General features: G+C 41.3%; 1 protein-coding gene across 1 annotated transcript in view; it reads left to right on the top strand.

Annotated features, from left to right (window-relative positions):
* sipa1l2a (signal-induced proliferation-associated 1like 2, genome duplicate a) overlaps nucleotides 1-16,771 on the top strand; it is a 120,827-nt gene that overhangs the window by 78,873 nt on the left and 25,183 nt on the right. The window contains exons 10-13 of the mRNA XM_084736509.1: nucleotides 7,705-7,959; nucleotides 12,385-12,531; nucleotides 14,332-14,435; nucleotides 14,574-14,662. Coding sequence (XP_084592635.1) covers nucleotides 7,705-7,959; nucleotides 12,385-12,531; nucleotides 14,332-14,435; nucleotides 14,574-14,662 — 595 coding nt within the window. The remainder of the gene's footprint in view (nucleotides 1-7,704; nucleotides 7,960-12,384; nucleotides 12,532-14,331; nucleotides 14,436-14,573; nucleotides 14,663-16,771) is intronic.

Below are 16,771 nucleotides of genomic sequence, written 5' to 3'. Positions count from 1 at the left end.
TCCACTGACACCACTGAAGCCTGAGAACGTACTGTAGGCAGCCAATAAAAGGTTGTTTAAAAAAAGTCACTTGTTTCAACACATTGTGCCTAAAAGTACACTCTTAGACATAAAAGTGCTAATTAGAACCATAAAGGGTTCTTTGGCTTGTCCTCATAGGCAAATGCTTTTTGGTCGTCAGCGGGTGCTGCCAAGAACCCTTTTATATTCTAATAATTTTACCTAGAACACATTCTGTATGTTCTACAGATTATTATTTTCCAATGGTTTTATCTAGAACTCACCAAGGGGCTCCTACCAAGACCCATTTTATATTCAAGGAGGTTCTACATTGAACCTTTTTATTTTCCGAGGCTTTTATCTAGAACCCACCCCTGAGAAACATTTTGTATTATGGTACAAAGAAGGATGAGAAAGTTGAAGAAAGAGTTCTTCTAGGATTTCAACAATCCCTGAAGAACTCTTTCATCAAAAAGGGGTTCTTTGGATGAAATAGGTTCTGTAATGCAACTCCCCGGACAACCCCTTTCTTCAAAACAGGTTCTTCAGAAGCACACGGCTCTGGGTAGAACATTAAACCTTTAGAAGAGACACGTTAGTTCTAATAGTGTATGCATTATATAATGCAGTGTGTCCTAAATGGGTGGCATGATGCATAATGCACTGAGCTTGACCCATATATGGCGTCGCTAACAGATGCATCTGGCAGATTAGATGGTATTACTGTAGAAGACTATACTGGTCAGAGCCGTCGAGCTTCACTGGGAGACTACCCCGTCTAACTGAAACACACTTTCTCATCAGCGTCCCATGAGAACCGAAAGGATCCGTCTTGAGTCCTGTGAATTTTTCTCTCCCAAGGCTCCAACAAATCGAGAGGTGAGAGGTCAGGTGAAGAATCTCGAGGGCCCTCAACTCTTTTCGCTGCTGCGTCTTTGAGTTGCCAAAGTGTTGCAGTCAACAATAAGTGCTCCAGTTTCTTCACTATTATCTCAAAGGAAAGGAATTCAGCAGGGGCCCGAAGGCCCCAGTCAGTCCCCTGTGGCCAGAGAGACGGGGGTTAGTCTAACAACAATGGACAAGAGTCTCATGACCTCCAGACAATGTACGCTGGCTCCACACTGCTTCTATGACAAGGAAAAATGTTTTCATAAGCATATGACGGGGCTAGAAGGAAACGGTTTCCTCTTAATGTTTTTAAATTGTCAGCATATCATGTAGTCGTCTTTATTTAGTTACTCCTCCACATTCAGTGAGGATTGATGGGTCATCTGGTTGCTAATAATATGTTTTGAGGAAAAAAGGAACATATAGACAACTGTAGCACTGTTTTGGAGCAAACCTCCTAAAGCTGTTTATGCCCCAAACGGGGTTACCACGCTCAGCTTTAAGCCCATGGTGATATGCCTCTAATATTAGCCTTACCTAGTACTGTATTTATTTACACTGGAGGAAGGATGTGGTTTTAGCCCAGTGCAGTACCAGAGGCTTTTCCATCATCACTCTGAAAAGCTTTAAACAAGTTCAACATGTTAGCCTTGGATCAAACTAATGAGAAAAAGATGAACAAGATTAGCTCTTTGAAACAGGAATGCGATGCACAGAACATGGCAGTGATTGTATGTTTTGGTATATGGTCATCAGAGATGTCAAAGTAAACAAAAAGATCAGTACAATATGGACTAAAAGGGATGATTACTACAAGACATACAAATAATAACGGAGACAAAAAGCATCTGTAGTCAGCAGGGTTGGTAGGATTACTTTATAAATGTATTCTGATACAATTACTAATTACCTGTTTACAAAATGTGGTCAGTATCACAATGTTAAAGTAATGTAACTTAATTACTTTCCTTTACTTTTGGATTACTTAAATACCAAATATGGTGAAATTAATGCTATATGCTCATTGCTACAGTAGGTTTATTAATTGTTTCTTGATATTCTTTCCTATGTTATGCAAAAATGCATGTTTAATTTAGTAGCGGTAATTATGTTCTTTTAAATGTACTTTATTAAATAATATTCACACTTCACACTCACTCTTCAGGGAAGATAGCCATAAACTTAATCTGAGGCTAGTAGTAGTGATAGTGGTATTAAAAGGTTAGTTAACATTAGCGGTTTGTCTGTGCAGCTAATGTTAGTGGTTGGTTTGTGTGGCTAACGGTAGTGGTTGTCTTACCTTTAAATTAGACGTTGAATGCTTGGATGATGACAGTATTTTCACAGCTGAAGGCAGAACGGTCACTGTACTGTGATGTTGTTCCTCTTTTCTGATTTAAAGACAAAATAGAGTTGAAATTTCCACCCAGTGAAGCATTTTTTTTTCTCTAGAGACCATGATAATGAGTTAACTGTAAGATTAGCTGGTTTCACTGAGACCACAGTGGTGCATTTAATGTGTGTGCACTGTGCAGGGTAATCCTGTAACAGGCTTCCTCTTATGTGTAATCTATTACTCCCCAAGCCTGATTGTCAGAGTGTCAGCCTTTTGTGATTTAACACGTTCATGTACACTTTAGGTTTTAAGCCCAAAGATTTATGTTTAAAATGGTGGGTAGCCCAAATTTAAGTGGGTCCAACCTGCACCAACGCCCTGCTGATAATGAGTATTGCCTGCGACACTCAGATGGCCACTTGTGACCTTTCCTTTGAAGTGTCATCAGACTTGTCATCATGGATTTTCATCTGGACTGAAGTTAAGCCGGATTTCTCACTTCCCATGCCGTCACCCTGTGAAAAAGACCACAGCCAAACCAAAAACTCGGAGAACCTGCATCACACATTGCTCAACTTAATCCCCTCACATTCTTCACAGGAGCCGTTCTTTCCTTTTAGATCAGTTTGCAAAGAAATCGCTGAAATAGTTTTTCTCTCCTTCTCTTTTTTATTGCAGTCTTAAACACTCCTCAGCTCACCTTATTTAATGAGCCTCCTGACAATGGCCTGCAAAGAGCTGGTGGAGGTCGCAACCTCTGTGGCTCTTTGCTGTGACATGCACTCTGACTGTGGGAATGGATTAGCATGTCCTTCAGTCACTGGCCATGTCATTAGAGTGACAGCGCTCTGACTGAGGTCTAAGGTCCTGTTGTCACACTGATCTATTGTAATTCGTTAAGAGCCAATGGCTGAAGGAGCTGATTGTTCACCTCCGAACTGAGCTGAACTTATTTTAAATGAGCAATGATGTTATTTTAGTCGCGTCAAGTCAAGTTGTGGCAATTGTGTTGTCAAATTATTTCCTCCAATAAGTCAGACCCAGCTGTATTTTTAGTTGACTGGATGTTAGTTTTAAGTTGTGGATGTTCTTCTTCTCTGCAGGCTTATATAGGCCATTGTGGTATAATTTATAGCCCCTCATATTCAGCTGGAAGAGTGCAGCAGCAGTTCTTGGTGGAATCAGGAGGAAGCAGACAGTATTATTTCTCACCAGCTCTTGGCTCCCTCCTCTCCTCATAGCAGGCTGGATGTGTCTAACAGCCTCTCCTGCACCACCAGCCTCCAGCTCAGGTTTAACTGTTGACCAAACACCCGTTTCCTGCTGTTTCTCCATGATTTATACACACTGAGCCCCGAGTCCCCCTATACATTACAAACAAGAAGCACATTCCACCTACATCAGGCCAATACGACGGGAACTTCCACCCCCAGCTAAGATTGTAGGGAGAATATTGAGATCATAAGAGAAATTTACACTATCAGCTTTGGGTCGTTCTGGTGCAAAAAGCAGAGAAAGAGACAACGGCAGAGACCTTTCCTGTTGACAAGCTGTTCGCTAGGTTTAGCCTTTTCAGAGTGTAATGATGTGAGGCAACGTGGCATGACTGCACACAGAGTCAATCAAGGTAATGAGTGGCTTTGCAGCCCTGTTAATAAACCAATTGACCAACAGTCTGTAGGATTTAACACTCTTGTTAGCATCATTTTCAGTCCCAATTTATTTCACACTGCACTAATAAGACATAACAAGCTGCACTTTGTATCAGATTTAGACAAAAACTAGAAAATTTAGAAAATATTAGATAATAACATTAGAGGATAATTGGGGAAACGTTCCAACAGAACTGTAAGTCTTTGCAGTCAGTCGCCAATAGATGACATTTTCTTCTACCTCTGTATTTTTGGCCTTTACTTGGAATATCTGGTTCACACATTGTTTTTACACGGGGAGGTAGAAGATACATGATTTCACTTTAATTTACAGTACAGTTCTGTTGTAATGTGTCCCAAATTACCCTCTAATAAGGTCTAATAAGGGTCTAACCCCTTGTCTAGACCGCAGACATCAGATCGACATCATGTTTGCACGTCAACAGCGTTCACACCCCACTGAAACGTCTATAAGCTCTGTTTTGTCCGTGCATATCAAAGCATCCAACAGCAAATGAGCAGCCAAACTTTCTGTGCAGTGTGCAGTTTTTCTGCAATATTTGTGAATATCTATTTTCCATCAACACGATACATATTGCATTGCATAAGGACTGCAGTGTGAGTGGGTGGGGATGAAAAAAAGAAAGTGCTGGTGACTGTGCCCACGGCAGATAGGTGTTGGTGATCAGGGCAGAGAGATTAAAGTTTAGCAGTGAAGTTGTCTAGTGGCAGTAAATGTACAGTTTGCCCATGTAAACACAGCAGAAAATGTCCAAGAAGTTACTGTGTCTTGCTTACCAGCTGCTGGGTGAAGTCAAGGGAGAGTCAGTGGGATTAAACTGGAGCAAACGGAGCTGCTTTCTCTCCTGCCTAGGTTACAAAATGCAGATAAAATATGCTTTCAGTGCCTTTTTACTGGGCAGCAGGCTCGCATTATCGCGTGTTGTCGAAGAAGTAGACGTGAAGTCCAAATAAACATTTCACTTCAGACGCAGCTGGGATGTGAGACGCGACAGCTGCACTGATATAAATGAAAGTGTTTCTGCTATGTGAGACATGCAAGTGAAAAATGCGTCTGAGTTGCCTGCGGTTGAGACGGGGATAACGGTGGGAAACAAAAAGCTTTAGTTCTGTTGTGTCCTTAATTACCCTCTAACAAAGTCTAACAAGGGTCTAATAAAGGGTCTAATACTGTCTGATAAAGAACATATCATTTCTACTTTTCATCTACTTCAGTACAAAACATGGCTTGTTACATCTTATTATTGTACTAAATAAAGTGCAACCTCATTTTCTTCTGACATAACACAGTAAATGAAAGACCTCAGGTTACACAATGAAAGTAACACCTCATATACATACAGCAGCTTCACCCAATAAGATACATGTCTTTTTCATTTATGGACAAGTCTGATCTTACGTTGCTGTAAAGCCACTCATTACTCTCACTGTCCCATATATCAACCCAGTGATGCATGCTTCATGCATGTAGTAGATAAATAATGTAAACTGTGGAGGATGTAGAGCATTGACAGTTCCCCATCATGAATGAGGCCAGCTTTCCGATGACATTGACCAGATGTGAGAGACAGACGACGTGTTGGAGGAGGAGGAAGGCAAGGATGATCTTCTAGTTAGATCTTATAACACCCACAGGTCCAGTGGGAGGCCAGCTGTAAACAGCCCAGCCACCCATGGCCCAGTTTGATGAAAAGGTCTAACTGAGAGGGATTACTCGCCCCCTCCACCGCAGCCGTTGCAATCAGCCGGCGCACCCTCCTCGAGCTCCGCTCTGTGTACATGTATGACCACAGCAAAGTATACACAGCTTACCCCCCACCCCCCACAAGTGGATTCTGGAAAATGGACTTTGGAGGGGGAGGGCGGTGTAATCATTAGGGTCATGCTTGAGATGCTTTTGGAGAGCCAGCAGAGCACCCAGGCTGTTTAACCCCAACCCGCCACCCTGTAAACCCACCAGTCCGTCCAAACACACACACCAAGCCTCTGCCCAGCCCCAAAGATTAATGTTGCATGAAATGGCATCACAGGCCTCGTCCATCCCAGAGATCCTCACTGTTGTTAGCTGTAATGGGATGGAGATGGAGGGAAGAAAAGCCTCCTGTGTAGAGCTACTCAGGGGAGACCCACATCTGATTAAGTGGCACGCTGAGATTTTCGGCTTTATTAAAACAGACAAAGTGTGTTCCCCCGTTTTTTGAAGTACCTGATGTGCCCGTAAGCCCTCAGTGTGCATCTGTGTGTGTGTTTATTGTTGACACAGCGCTGTATATGTAGATGTCTGCCTCTGGCTAAATATTTCTGACAGCATGAGTGTGTCTTGGTGTAGTCATGGCAGCACAAAGGATGAACACGTCCCCTCCCCCAAATTTTTCAGGCTCAACTGTATTGTTCTGTATGAAGTACTGTAACAACTGGTAATTATCTACCTGTCTCGTAAAGCACTAGCAACATTTTCTTAAATTCTCTTTTTTAGGGCGTAGTATGTAGAAATTGTTATTATTAGGTTGAAATTATATTTAATATACAGTCTATGGTTTGAAGCGATGTGACGACGAGTCCTCTTCTGTAATTTGATCAGCTGTTTATAACTGTCAGTCTGTCAATGTAAAGTTAAGCCTGTTATCCTGAAAATAAAAGCCCACTACTCTGAAACTACACACTCTGGATTTAAGTGGCTTCCTGTCTCACTGCCTGCCAGACTCGCATATAACATATTGCTCAATCTAAGCGTTATTAACATCTATGTTTTCTAGAAGATTATTAATTATTTCTTACAATTCATAAACAGACACGTACTCATTAGTCAGACGTTTGGCTTTAATTTTAACTCTAATTAACATGAAGCTGGTGAACAAAAAAACATCATTCCAGCCTGGAATAGACATTTCAAAGCGGGACACCGGCGCTGTTGTCAGGGAGGGGGTATTTCATGACATACCATGGTCATTTTATGATTTATTGCACTAAGTATATTACAGATTTCTCCTTTAATGGGTGGAAAACAGCTCCTGCAGAGCCCCTGCAGCCTGCAGAGCTGTCTCCGAGGCTGGGGAGGAGGGGGCGGGAAAAAAAACCCTCACTTTAATTATAGATCATCCATTAAAACGGAGTACAACCTATTTAATATACAGTTTTTAGCTCCAACTCACTATTTGGACTGTAGTACTCATTTTCACACATGCAGTTGCTACATGTTGCTCCTTTAAATTGTGTGTTTTTGTTTTTTGTTTCTTTTAGAATCAGTATTATTACTGCCATTTTAATAATGATACCATCTTGTCCTTTATATTTCATATATCTAAAACTTTCTTATGTGCTGTCATAGATGTTTCAAAGTATCTTTGCTTTTATTATGAAGCACATTGAATTTATGCCAGCTGTATAAATAAAGCTGACTTGTCTTGACTCATAGCAACAAATCTGCAGAAAATTGTCACACAACTCTGCTGTGCTCCTCCCCTGCACCTTTTAGCTCATTGGCTAGGGTCACTCTCACCACTCTCATCAACCTCGGCTCCAAAAGCAACATGCAGCTTTTTTCAGTGAAAAGGCGCCGATGAACCTGACAGTGCTCAGCAGCAGCCAACATGACACCGACAAAGTTGGCAGCTAAGAAGCTAAATGGTCAGAAAAAAAATGAATTGATACTGTTTGAAGAGATAGGCTTACATTTTAGGCACTATCGTTAGGAATTGCCACCTGCAGTGCTGCTGTGATGTTACTGTAACCTTTTCGTCCTGGCATCATGGCTGACCGTTAACCTTCTTCTTTGTTTCCTTCCCCATCCTCCTCCCTCCCTCTCAGGGGCTGCTCCGAGCTCTACCGTATACCCATGGTGGAGTACAAGGTTGACAGCGAGGGTACACCCTGCGAGTACAAGACACCCTTCAGGAGAAACACCACCTGGCACCGGGTGCCCACAGCTGCTGGAGCACCTCTATCCCGAGGCTCGCCCACGCAGGGCCCTGACCGCCTGCAGTGCCAACAGATCCTCCAGCAGCACCAGGCGGCTATCCCGCGAAGCACATCCTTTGATCGGAAGCTGCCAGATGGATCCAGGTAAACTGTTTTTTCCTCTCTCCACACATTGTCCTTCTCTCGTTTGCTTCTGGCCAGAGTTGTGCATATGAATTAAAGAACAACCGAAAATTTTCATTTTCGCTCACTACAACAAAACTAAGATAAGATAAGATAGGCCTTTATTAATCCTACGACGGGGAAATTTGCAGTGTTGCAGCAGCAGATTTGCCGTAGCTTGCAAAACAGAAAGACGTTTTCACCATTGCATATAGGAAATACTGATATTGCACAGTTGAAAAGATAACATACCTGAGTAAAATATTGATATTGCTCAGTCTGAAGTGAAGTGATATTGCACAGCCAGTATACATCTGTAGTGCTGTGTAAAAGACTATGCATTTATATTATGAAAGATGTTTTGCACTTTTATGAAAAAAGGTTTTGACCAAGCTGATGTCGTCTTTCATCAGTCATGTCTTATTCAGCAGGAAGTTTTAACCATATATAGTATGAACTAGGGGTTTTAAAGTCTGAGTCTATGGGCCTTCCCTCAGAGGAAGCGTGGAAAAGGGCACCCACAAGCCTAGATGCTCAACATTTGAGCCAATAAAGCCTAATATTGCTGTTTTACAGAACTTAAAACTGCACCAAATACATAAAAACATCTGTCCAAGTACATTATTAATTTCTGACTCTTGGAATGTAAGAAAAACAATAAAATTGCCTAAATCTGTAGCTCTGAACTATCTCTGTAACCAGAACACACATATTTAGGCTATTCTATCTGATCTCCTTTAGATAACTAATGTATTAAATAATATAATAATTTCTACTTCTGTTCACTGAGCCTCCCCTGAAACTGTCTGGAGCTCCACCTGGGAGCTGCGCCTCCCTCTTTGAAACCTCTGGTGTATACAACAAGACTAGAATTAAGCATTACTCAGATAACAACCAAAAACGTTCACCTTTTGTCCTTTGTGAGAATGAAAATCCTAAAATAACATCTCAAGATGAAGTGACAGCAGCAGTATTTATAATGGTGCAAAAATTGAACAAAACGATGCTCTTAAGATATTTTTGGAAGTCAAGCTTCCTAGTCAAGGTTTTTCAGAAAGCCAGACAGTGCAAAGCTCGCGATCAAACATCACGGCGCTCAAAAGATCCGATCCTTTGAGATGGAATCTTTGAACTCGCAGCCTTTCTCATTTAGAAAAGAGCCACTGTAACACTTTGAGGGGCTGTTATTGTGTTCAGTTATTTGCATACATATAAATGGAGCATTTTAGTCCAATGAATTCACGGCTTCGCTTTCATCTCCCTTTGGATGATAAGGCCGCACTCAGACTTTGTTCCTGTCCTAGACTGTGTCTCTTTTGGACATCTCCATTGAGCCATGTAAAGCAGTGATTTGTTCATTCTAATGAAACCCCTACAGTCATGATAACCTTTCCAGTGTGTCACACCGACCCCCCCTGGTGTTGCCTGTTCTGACTATACTGGGATAATGGCCGCCTTCTCTGCCTAATCAGAGTCCCTGGCAGTGGGAGCACTCCATTCTCCCTCGCTCCTTTCTTTCTCTCTCCGTATCCCTCCTACTCCCCGCTCCCTCCCTCTTCCTGCACCCTGCCGAGGAGGAGGTGATGGGGACACTGACACAGCTCAGCTCATCTCATCCAATTACTGCAGAAACAAAGAGAGTGCTCTTCCCCGGACCACGATATGTAGCACCCCAGAGGGAGTGGGAGTAGAGGAGGGGGATGAAGGAGTCATATGCTGAAGAGGAACAGAGGGAGGGAGACAGGAGGGGAATATTATACAGTCACATATTCGAGAAAAGAAGAAGCTGCTTTCTTTTCTTTTTTTTTCATATTGTGTGGATATGCAGAAAAGAAATTGGACATGTTTATAGTCTAGGCTATAGCAGCGATTCTCACCCAGGGGTAGAAAAAAATAAATAAATACACATTCCAACTCAGCCGTAACACTTAAATGTGTATGTGTTGCAACTGAGAGTGTGTGAGAGCTATTTAGCAAGCAAGCAGGGAAGTCTTAACAGTTAATGTTAGCAAAAGTAGTTCAGTCGAGACAGTAAGTTGAATAGATGGTGAAAAATAATGGATAAACATTTTAAATAAATAGCTTGATGAAGGAATAAACAGTTGAAACATTAGTCAAAAGTAAATGGTTAAAATACATGGCTGAATCATGGATAAACTGTAAAAATAGTGAGCTTAAAGTAACAGAGAAACAGTTGAAGTAGATCGGTAGATTGAAGAATTAAGCAGTCGAGACATTAAGCTCAAAGTAAATGGTTAAAATATCAAGCTGAATTATGGATAAACTCTTAAAACTAATGGGGAGACAGTTGAAATAGATAGCTTAAAGTAACTGATAAATGGTGGAGTACGAATGCAAACATCAACAGTTCACGTGGCTTACGTTATTAAAACTCGGTGTAAACAATACAAAGATATTAGAGAGCGATATTTTACAAAAAACAATATAAATATTCCCTGACTTCTTCTGTCTAAGTGACTCTGAAAGACTTCTGGCTTTAGTGGGAGAGAAGGAGGACTGCTGTAGACTAGTAGCAAAATATGTTGCAGCCTGACATGAACTCTGCAGACCCCCTGTCCCACAAGACCAATAATTAATGTTGCTTATTCAAGAATAACTCATTTGTTGTAGGTCCATCAAAACATGATGAACTTTCAACAGTTCTTGCTGTTCCATAGCCCCTCATGTTCTCCATGGCTTTTCACCTTTTGTGTTGTGTCGTTTGGCAACATTATATTTTACGCAGTTGTGCCAGTAAAGCTAATGAAATCGAAATTGAATTAAAACAATGTACATTTCTATATAGTTAACAGTGTTTGATAACATGCAGTGTAAATTCTAATGAGCATATTTGGAACGTGACAGGTGGTGTCAGTGAATTCATGCGATAGGGCTGCTGGGGGGTCATCTGACAAAAAGAGTTTTGGTCTTTAGGACACACATGAATCTTGATATCTTAGATAAAGCATCATCCCCGCCACACAAAGCTGAATCCAGGCTCGGCACCATAAAATATGACACCTACTCCTCAGCCAACTGAGACGGCTGCTAATCTCTGTAGCCTCGAATGTTATTGCAGCGCAGACAGAAAAAAATGATGTTCAATATCCCCCCCCAGACCTTTGCATTATGTCCAGAGAGGAAGAGAAGGAGAACAAAAAGCAGCTGCTGCTGTTTCACATGAAAGTGCCCGGACCCGACTGAGGAGGCTAACACTTCAGCCGGGGAGGAAATGTAGCGATCCGGCCAAAGCGTTCAATGATGTGTGCTGCGACAGACTTACTGACAGTTTAGTCAGTTTCCCATGGAGGTCTAGACAAAGGAAACCTGATGACAGAGCAGTCATGGCTGATGCTACGAATTTGTTGCCTTCTAAATGGATGTTTATACTCTATATTCTACTGGACTTTTTATGAAATTTACCTGTATATTTCTGATTTTTGGATGTTCCTTTATGCTTGTTTTTTTATTGGATTTAAATGTTTAAAAAAGAAGGGAGAAAGAACGCCTGGGACGTGATCTTAATTAAACTCATTATATAAACAAATGAGGAAAAATGACAGATGAAAGGAGAACGGAGTGCACAGCTAGACCTGGCTTGAGCCTTAATGTGAAATCCATCCTGCCTGTATTGTTGCAGTCTTATTTCCGTCCGGTCATCTAACCTACTTTGTGTGCTGTGTTGGTTAAAAGGAAGGCCTCCAGGCAGCAGACATAACTCGAGTCCAGTGTTTATTTTTCATCCCAGACCGTAGTCCGCAAGTTTTTCAGGCGAAAGTAAGCAAAGAAACCTCTTGTCTCAAGATATTTAGTCAGGGGTTAGGTCAGGGTTCATCGGAAGACAGTGAAATACACTTTGGATAGTCTGAGCCAAGATAATGGTCAGAGTTTGCAAGTAAGTAAACTTCATGTGTGAAAACAGTTCAAGAGCTGTTGTTTGAAAGTAGAAATCTCAAGCGTCTCCTTACATTCAGAAGCCACTTGTCTTTCTTCTGTATAAACACGGGACTTCACCATCTGGATTACTCACTGTGACTTATTACCATAACTAATCTCTGTTTCTGTTTGTCTTCAGAAGAACAAGACACCTTCTCCTTACTGACAGTTACTCACATTTTCTTAGGGATTATCCACGGTGCTTACACACAAATGACTATTCACTGGAGTGACACCCAATGATGTAGTCATTAACACAGGAAGTAGTAGTTCACCTTAACACCCCTCTGTACCTGTATTCTATCTGCCACAGGGGTATGTAAAGGGGGTTGGCAGGTTGACAAGACGGATGCATTTTGGTCATTTTGCAAATTGCCTGCTGTATATGATAATTTGATGTAGCCCAAGTTATGACCATCTATGGAAGTGTATTTTACACTTGTGTAACTTTCCCCGTCTGTGTTTCTGCAGGACAATGCAGGATATGGAGAACCCCCAGGTCACCTCATGTAACAAGGGAGACCAGCACTATCGCAGCTCCCCCAGCAACCAGTCCTCGTCCAGTGATCCAGGACCCTGTGGCAGCAGCACCTGGTCCCAGCAGCCTGGATATGACGGGTACAGGACCACAGTGGTGTTACTTCTTTGGAAATAGCTTCTAAGTAGTCCCTTCTGGTATATGCGGTTTCGCAGTAATGAATGCAGCCACAATCAGCCCCAGTACTATTTCAGAGAACTTGCAATTTTGCAAAATGACAGCAATTTTTCCACATGAAATGACCAAATCATCAGCGCGCTTTCGGCCAGCCGTCACTCTTTTTTTTTTTTTTTTGCAGGAAGTGATCCAACAAAACAATAAAATTATGCCTGCCTTGATCTAATGCCACATCCAGAGCTGAAAAGAGGGAAGAGGAAGATGATGAAGGATGATGAGTGTCCTGTACAAGATTTCTTTCATTCAACATTTATTATTGTAGTTTCCATTCAATCATCTCAAAGCTCTGGTTTCATGATTTGATTCAGGAGAATATAAAGGCTACCTCAAACACAAATGGGCACTTTGAAAATTAAACCATTCAGTTTTATAGCCATTAAAATCCAAGCCAAGTACAGTATTTTGCGTTGTTGTAACTTTTAGCACATCCTCCCTCTCCTGTTCAGAACATTTAAAAATGGTGAGCACTTAAGCATAATAGGAAGTGATTATAAAGAATACTTTTCTTGTCCTTAACTATATCCCACTGCGACTGAAGTGCCACTTTAGCAAACTGCACTGTAATTTTGGAGAAAGCTTTTTGAAAAGTAAGTTTTTGGCAAAAATGAGCACAAAGGGACCGAGATTCTGGAGGAAGTTGGCAGACACCTCGTCGCTTCTGTCAACATGATCATTGCTGCCACAATTTCACTCTGTCATCACAATTTTCCAGATCATGTGTTTTTTTTCTCTTTACTGTACATATCGATATAGATATGGGTATTTCTGCAACTGTGCATCAGAGGCTGCAATAAATATATAAATAGGTACATTGCATACTGGACCATTTCCCAAAATTATTGTTCCCATTAGTCACTCAGACACAAAAACATGGGCTCCAAGATGAAAAATACTGACATTACTATTTGTTTGCCTTGAAATCGTCTTTACTGCATCACCTAAATCTGTTGTGGTAAAGATATTTTTCCTAACTTTGCAAATAGCAAGGCCTGCTATGTTAGCTTTGACCCCTAGCATCTAGTGTACGTCAGCTGAACAGTAATAGAAATGAAGTTTTAAAAAATAAAGTTAGAAATGACCATAGTTCACTTCAGTATTCTTTATTCTCTGATATATGATGGTCTGCAGGGCAGCGTGGCTTCAGCCTGCACAGGCATTACATCTGTCAGTCTGAGTCTTGTACATGAGCAGAATCCATCAGAGACCAGTGTCTGTCTGTAAGTGGTTACGGACCATGACAAGAGGCTTAGCTCCACGCCGCTGCCTTCCTGTCAGAGGCCTCAAAAGTGCACTGAACTCTCAGGGATCACGGTGCCCTGTCGGAGCTGCCGCGGCGCAGAACAACAGACGCGTTGACCTGCTGATTGATATCCAGTTAGAGACACTGTGGCCTCTGTTCGTCTGCTGTAACCTTTATTAGCTCTTTAAGGTTTAATTAAGACCCACATTGAAAAATTTGCTGCTCTCTCCCTTTTGTCAAGAGCAAAAGAGTGCCTGGCATGCCGAGCCGAATGAAAGGAGGTCTCTTGTCAGCGTTGGCTGGCAGCTTCTTTATTCTATTATAAGCTCAAGTGATTCGACCTTAAATGATCTTGAGCTAATTGCTGTACATCTGTGGTAAATCTATTCAAGCCTGTCTCCGACTAGAATGCAGAGTTCACTCTATAGGAAGAAAATGATTTACAGCCTCTTTCTTCCTCCAGGTGTCCCTCCCCTATCCTCCATGAGCGGGCAGGGGACATGCAAGGGGGAGACGGAGAGATCCACAGGGAGAGGGAGCCCACCCTGGAGAGGACCAGGTCTGCCGGTGAGTCTGATGTTTTCACGCAATGTTTTTTAAAAGGCATGTGACCCAGGGTTTTCATCAGCTGCACTTAGCGTGATTTGTGCTGTCTATTCACGACCGGTACTTCTCTGCACTCAGCTTTTTCTTCTCGCTCCGCAGAGGCCAAATGGCACATCCCCTCCACCAAGATCCTGAACCCTCTGAAGCAAAGAGAGGGAGGAAAAGACTCACCCAACAAGCTGTCCAGGGTAAATGCCTGACCTACTTTAATTTCACTTTGACGGGAGCTGACATTTGAAGAAAGTGTTTTTGAAATCCATCGTCAACTTGTTTTGAAGGGAACAAAATGTCTTAAAAGAAGTTAAAGAATTTAATCCAAGATGAGTTCTTATCAGAGTTTTGCAAAACTCTAAGAGAAATCTAAGAGTAAATCCAGATTTAAAATTAAGCAGAGCTCTGTTACTGTCAGCTTAACCGGTAATGGTAGTACTTGCTTACCCAAATCAAAATAAATAAAAAGAAATTCAAGTGCTGTAAGAACCTAGTAAGTTTAAAAGAGGTGGGGGACCATTAACTTTTGGATGCTCTGTATCTCATAACACAATCCTGCAAAGTTTGCTAGCTAGCTAAAAAATAAAACAGTAAAAGAAAAGTTATATTGTTTGCTAGCTAGATAAAAAGTTAGTTAGCCTAGTTAGCCTACTCATGAAGACGCAGCAGAGAAGCTCATTTCTCTTCCTTTGAGAAAAACTTGACCAAATTATCAACTGAAGTTAAATGAAGACGAAACACACCATAAAACTCAATTAGATCTACTCTGTCCCTTTTATTCCAGGAACTTGATTATTTTTCTCATTTCATTTCAAAAAGGCAACTATTCTAAAAGTGAAACCTAGTCAAGTGTACGTTTAAAGTTAGTCCGAAATTTAATCTGACTTAGTTTTAAGCTAGTTTTAAACTTTGGTGCAACATAATTTAAAGATAAATCATGACTGGATCCTTGTTGGTGCAGCCCAGCCTATGTGTACTGTGAGTAAGTATACTTAACTCTGCACTGTCAGACCTGGTTTACCCCTCATCAATGTTTGAATCGGGGTGAGGTCAGATTGCCCTTGTTTATGGACTTTGCAGCAGCTCAAATTGGGGTATTCGACCTCATGTCATTCCCCTCTGGCTGCTCATTGCACTTATCGCTTTCCCTTCATCAGCATGCTAACGGGCGTCTCGTCTCATCACCGTTTCTGGTTGTTTCACACTTTTCTAGGACACATTTTCCTCGAAGGTTGAATATATTAAGTGCTTCAGCCTCATTTCCCCCTTTTCTCTATATTCCTCCCTCACCTTTTTTGGCTCATGCACCATCTCTCCTTCTGTCTTTTCTTCCTCCTTTTGATGCTGGAAGCTGCCGCACACAGCAACTGTAGCAACATCTTTCAGCGCTTTCAGCCAGTGTTGCATTAACTCGGGCCAGGGGATGAAAATTTAAACCATTCCCTTTGGCATTCCCTCCCCTAATGCACAGAGCTGTTTTCTTCAGATCAGAGTAGCTGTTTTTGATCTGATGTAGTTTAAGTGGCCTCCATGATTTAGCACTGTTAAAGGAAAAATCTGTAATATATTTACATTATGACCATGATACGTCATCAGAGGAAATACTTGCACCCACTGTGTCCTGCTTTAATATTTATATTCTGGCCCATAACTTGTGTTTTTGTTCCCCATTTGACATTAATTAGAATTCAAATTAATGCTGAATATTCACTGAATGAGTAACTGTCTGGTTATGAGTCGTAAAAAGCCATTGATAATCATGGTCTTTATGTTGCCATGCAATGGATGTTTAATCTTTTAACAAACATATACTGTTTGGTTGATAATAATAACTATTATTAATATGTCATTTATCAAAAGAGCTTCACAAGGCAGACATAAAAATAACAGATGACCATTTAACATTAAAGAGTTTCTGCTTCAACTTCAACATCAGTGACCAAGAATGCATGTTTTATTTGTTTAGCAATAACTCTCTGAATATGATCTGCAGACTACAGGTAGCCTACAGGTAGACCTAACGGAATGTAAATATTTCTGTCACTTCCTGTATATTATCTAAAGGCTGCAGGAAACTGTCTGACTTGACTGCAGCCTTAAGTCACAGCCTCCCGATGCGGCCGCCTGGTCTCGTCTACTTTCCAGGAGATTTGATATGATTAGATTTTTTATTAGAATCTCTTTTAGCCCAACTGTGCTATTCTTCCAAGAGTGCTAGACATTAAAAACATCAAATTAATAAATACGAAAAGAAGAAGAAGACTGAAAAAAAAAAAAAAACAAAAACAAAACAAGCAACACTTAAA

Source organism: Lutjanus erythropterus, chromosome 14 (genome assembly GCF_056507025.1).
Source record: "Lutjanus erythropterus isolate fLutEry1 chromosome 14, fLutEry1.hap2, whole genome shotgun sequence".
NCBI lineage: Eukaryota > Metazoa > Chordata > Actinopteri > Lutjaniformes > Lutjanidae > Lutjanus > Lutjanus erythropterus.
This window is presented reverse-complemented; position numbering and strand designations above follow the sequence as displayed.